The following is a 5170-nucleotide window of genomic DNA, read 5'->3' as shown; positions in this document are numbered from 1 at the left end:
AGAGAGGTACGTTGTGGAATGAGATAGAAAAGCTGAAGGACAAAGGCAACTTCTTGACTGAGGACCAAATCCTACTGCTGCTGCTGGGTATCTGCAGAGGCCTTGAGGCCATTCATGCCAAGGGGTATGCCCACAGAGACCTGAAGCCTACCAATATCTTGCTTGGAGATGAGGGGCAGCCCGTCTTAATGGACTTAGGTTCCATGAATCAAGCGCGCATTCATGTCGAGGGCTCCCGTCAGGCTCTGGCTCTACAGGACTGGGCGGCCCAGCGATGCACCATCTCTTACCGGGCCCCGGAACTCTTCTCTGTGCAAAGCCACTGTGTTATTGATGAGCGAACCGACGTCTGGTCCCTAGGCTGTGTGTTGTATGCCATCATGTTTGGGGAAGGCCCGTATGACATGGTGCTCCAGAAAGGTGACAGTGTGGCCCTTGCTGTGCAGAACCAGCTCAATATCCCAGAAAGCTCCAGGTATTCACCAGCCTTGCGGCAGCTGCTAACCTCCATGATGACTGTGGACCCCCAGCAGCGTCCCCATGTTCCTGTCCTCCTTGGTCAGGTGGAAGCCCTGCAGCCCCTACCCCCTGACCAAAGCATCACACAAATCTGAAGAAGCCAGTGTGAGCCTGCTGAGAAAGTGGACCTTTGTGCCTTGCGAAAGGTTCCTTCCTGTGCCTCATTCAAATTTCCATCTAGGACTGTTCTCTATTGGTGGGACAGGAAGAACAGGTACATGCCTCTCACCCCTGCATCTGCACTTCTGCTCCTACTCACAGGAGCAGTACCAGCTGGACAAGGTGCCTGCCAGCTGGACAAGGTGCCTGGTTGAAGTAGGAGTATGGGGGAAGGGAAAAGGGAATTGCTAGAATGTGGTTCATGGCTTTGAGCTCTTATCATGGTCTGCCTCCAAATTAAGAGCAGGATAATGTGTAAACAGAAGAATAAAGAGAAAGCTGGTTGATGTAAAAAAAAAAAAAAAGTTGCCTTCTTTGGGTTGGCTGCAACTACCTATGGATGACGCCAGTAAAATTCTCATCCACAAAGATAACAGCCTGGTAAACCATACGAGTTAGTTCTACTCTCACCCGCTGAGTTGTTTTCAGTTGGAATTGACTCAGTGGCAAGAGGTTGGTTATGGTATGGTTTGGTTTAGAATGCCTAGAATAAAAAGAAATAAACAAGAAGAAGAAATCTTGGTGAAGTTGTAGAGAGAGTGGAACATCCATTGTTTGGTGATGTTGTTGTTGTTAGGTGCCATCACGTTGAGTACAAATCATAGCAACTCTGTGAACAACCAATCTGAACACTGTCCTATCCTGTGCCATCCTCACAATCTCTGATACGCTTAAGCCCATTACCACTGTGTCCACACACCTGGTTGAGTGTCTTCCTCTCTTTCACCATCCCTCCACCTTTCCAAGAATTATTGGTAGGAATGTAAAATAGTGCAGCCACCGAAATACTTCAACATTTCCTCAAAAAATTAAACACGTAATTAACATATAAGCCAGCAATCCCAATCTAATGTATATATCCAAAAGACTTAAAGGCAGAAATGCAAGCAGATTCTTGTATACCAGTGTTCACTGCAGCACTATTTAAAGTGACTAAGAGGTGGACACAATTTAAATGCGTTAAATGAGTGGGTAAACAAAATGTGATACATGCATATAATGGAAAGAGAAATGAAAACCTAGCACATGCTCCAACATGGATGCATCAAGAAAAACACCATGCTGAGTGAAGTCATAAAACACAAAAGAACTAGTATTGTGTGATCTTGTTTGTACTGTCAAGTTGGAACCAATTTATAGCTGACTTATAATGGGTTTTTAAAGGAGAAAATTGCCCATATTTCTCCCTTGGAGCGACAGCTGCATTAGAAATGTCTGTGTTTGGCAGCACAATTCCTTACTACCGAGCCACCAGAACTTATATGAAGCTTCATTTTACTAATATGAAATAGGTGAGTATACTGGGACCACTGTTTATTTGTGGTTTTGCAGGTAGAAATTAGGGGGTAAAGACGATTCACTGTTTTAGGGGATACTGAGCTGAGTTTCTGCTAGTGGTTGAGGTATCATTGAGAAACATATGATGATGATGGTTACAGAGATGAATTAATCACATAAATTGTTGTTATGTGCTGTTGAGTCGCTTGCAACTCATAGTGACCCTATGTACAACAACCCCAAACCGTGCTCTATCCTGTGCAAACCTTATTGTCGCTGACACACCTACCCTCATTACCCCAGTCACTGAATCAATCCATCTTATTGAGGTTCTTCCTCTCCTGCACTGTCCCTCCACCCTCCCAAGCATGACATCCCTCTCCAAGGACTGATCCTACCTTGCAACATGTCAAAAGTATGTCAGCTGAAGCTTTAGAATCCTTGCCTCCAAGGAACAGCCTGGCTTAACCTTCTCCAGGATGAACTTGTTTGTTCTCCGAGCAGTCCATGGTATATTCAGTACTCTTCTCCAGCACCACAGCTCAAACACATCAATTATCCTTCTATCATCCCTAGTCATTGTCCAGCTCTCTGATGCATAGCAATTAATTGCAAAGACCACGGCCTATATCAGGTGCACTATAGTCTCCAGACTGGCATTGCTCTATAGTACTTTGGAGAGATCTCTGACAGTAAGTAGACTTTCCCATTGCAATTCGTCTTTTAATTTCCTGGCTGCTGGTACCAAGAATGTTGACTGAAGAGCCAACCAAACTGAAGCTGCTAACAATCTCAAGCTCTTCATCATCTATCATGATGCTACCAATCGGTCCAGTAATGAGAATCTTTGTTTTCTTGATGTTGACCTTCAATCCATATTGAAGGATGCAGTACAATGTCTTAATGGTCCAGTGCTGTTGTAACAGCAATACCACATGTCTTAGTTATCTAACTCTGCTATAACAGAGATACTCACAAGGGAATGGCTTTAACAAACAGAACATTATTCCATTACCGTTTAGGAGGCTAGAAGTTAAAATTTGGGATACCAGCTCTTGAGAAAGTCCCCCTTTTTCTGTTGGTTGGAGGAAAGTCTTTGTTTCCTTCACAATATGTAAACCTAGTATTCTGAGAGCCCTCCATGTGTTCTGATTTTCTCTGGTATCAAAGATCTTCACTGAACAGAAACCCAGGTCCAAAAAAACCCGCTCTACTTCTGGCCATTCTTGGCGACACTAAGGATTCCCAGCCCCTTATTTTCTTCCACTTTTATTTCTGTAAAATATATTATGAGCCACACCCTAGAGAAAATCCCTTTACATTTGATTAGAGCTGTGATGGGATGAGGGAATGTTGCACTCCACCCTAATCCTTTTACAACTTTTTGGTTTATCAAATCTTAAGGGATTATTACATAGTTTCCATGTTACATATATATATATTGGGGGACATAATTCAATCCATGATATTATAACCTTTGATTCCCCAAAATTCAAGTCCTTGTCATAAGCAAATCACTTTTACCTCATTGTGGCAACACAAAAACCCTAAATCAATACCAAGTCCAAATTCTGTCTTGGAGACATTGGAGCATAAGAAAAGAAAACAGACATCAAGCAAGTTAAATATCCAGTAGAACAATTTACATCAGCCTCCAAGACTCCAAATAATCTTCTGTTCTCTGGGACCATCTAGGCAATGTTTCTACCCTCCAGAATCTGCATGTTGACTATTTTCTCTGGGTTAAGGGAGGAGGCTCATTGGCTCTAGTTTAGCTCTGCCTTCCAAGCCTACTTGAGGATCCCCTCTGCCCTCTTGGCTCTGGGAGGCCCCATTCTCCTAGTCCAATCAAGTGGCCATCATATTTCCTTGGTCCCAGGAAACCCCATTCAACTGCCCCCTCCAAGATTCTTTTGCCCCCTCCACTCAGCTTTGGGCAGTAATGGTCCCATCTTAATGGTAGCCCTCTACTCCAGAAGTAAGTTGGCAATGATTTGACTCTTTGAAACATAGGAAACAGTGGCTCCATCTTTACAAACCCCAGAGGCTGTGACCCCCACACCTTGAGACCTTACCCTTTTGAGTCTGAGTCAGTTCTGCTCCTTGGTCTCTCCATGGTTCTACCCATTAAATTGATAGAGCTGTCGGGGCTCTGAACCAGGATTTCAGCACTAGAGAGAAGATAGAGTCACAGGTTGGTATCTTAACTTACAGTTCTCTCTAGAAACAGGACCAGTGAGACAGGGGAAAGGATAATTCTTTCCCTTCCTTCCCTCCCATCTTATTATCTGGTGATTTGCATTTATGAGACTAAAATGTCAACTACTTTGTGCATTAATGGCGTCTACTACTTGTGTCTCCGTGGGAGAAAAATGGGCAATCTCCTACTGGAAAATTTATGGCTTCAGAAACGCAATGGAATGCCAGGCTATGAGTGTGTCAAAACTTAGATGGCAATGAGATTTTTCTGTTGTTTTGGTTTGTGTGTGTGTGTGTGTGTGTGTGTGTGTGTGTGTGTGTGTGTTTTAAAGCGTCTATAATTATGTTGCTGACTATTGTAATTAATTATATGGACCAAGATATGCATTACTGATTGGGGGAGAGGAGGAAGCTAAAGAAAGGTATAAACACGCAGAAGTATTGACAAGGATGGGAAGCGGAAGAAATTAGTGGATAGAGGGTTAGGACGAAGAATTTGATGAGATATTGTAATAAATACCACTGATCTTTTGCAACGAATGTGATAAAACAACATCTATATGAATGGATGAAAGGCAATATACTGCATTGAAACAGATGAGGGAGAGAATTTGAAAACAAAAGAAAGAAAAACAAACAAACAAAAACAAAAAAAAATTCAAAAAAAACAAAAACGAAAGAAAAAACCTCCTATTGCCGGTGCTTTGGCCCCTCCCTCTCTCTGTGTTTTAATCGCTCCGGCAAAACCTAATCCTGTGGCTCCGCCCACACACTAGGAGGCTGGGTCAAAAAGTTTGTTCCCAGCAGCGCGCCATAGTGACAGTGGCAGTTCGCAGGCGCAGTTCGCAGGCGCAGTTCTGGTCTTCCGCAACGTGTTCTTCCTCCCGGCTTCCGGCGTTCTGGTAGTTGAGCAACGCCGGCTAATCAGAGTCCACCTTCCCCCCAGGTCTTCTTTCGTTCCCCCACTCGTCCCGCAGACCCTCCGCAGATCTCTCAGGGCACTGACGGCCTGTAA

At 43.8% G+C, this 5170-nt stretch overlaps 1 protein-coding gene across 1 annotated transcript in view; it reads left to right on the top strand.

The window, feature by feature from the left end:
- LOC102871577 (serine/threonine-protein kinase 16-like) overlaps positions 1-614 on the top strand; it is an 889-nt gene extending 275 nt beyond the window's left edge. The window contains exon 2 of the mRNA XM_006884608.1: positions 7-614. Within this exon, the coding sequence (XP_006884670.1) occupies positions 7-614 (608 nt within the window). The remainder of the gene's footprint in view (positions 1-6) is intronic.
- Positions 615-5170: the final 4556 nt, after the last annotated feature.

Source organism: Elephantulus edwardii, unplaced genomic scaffold, assembly GCF_000299155.1.
Source record: "Elephantulus edwardii isolate Elephantulus edwardi_28Jun2011 unplaced genomic scaffold, EleEdw1.0 scaffold00036, whole genome shotgun sequence".
Taxonomy (NCBI): Eukaryota; Metazoa; Chordata; class Mammalia; order Macroscelidea; family Macroscelididae; genus Elephantulus; species Elephantulus edwardii.
This window is presented reverse-complemented; position numbering and strand designations above follow the sequence as displayed.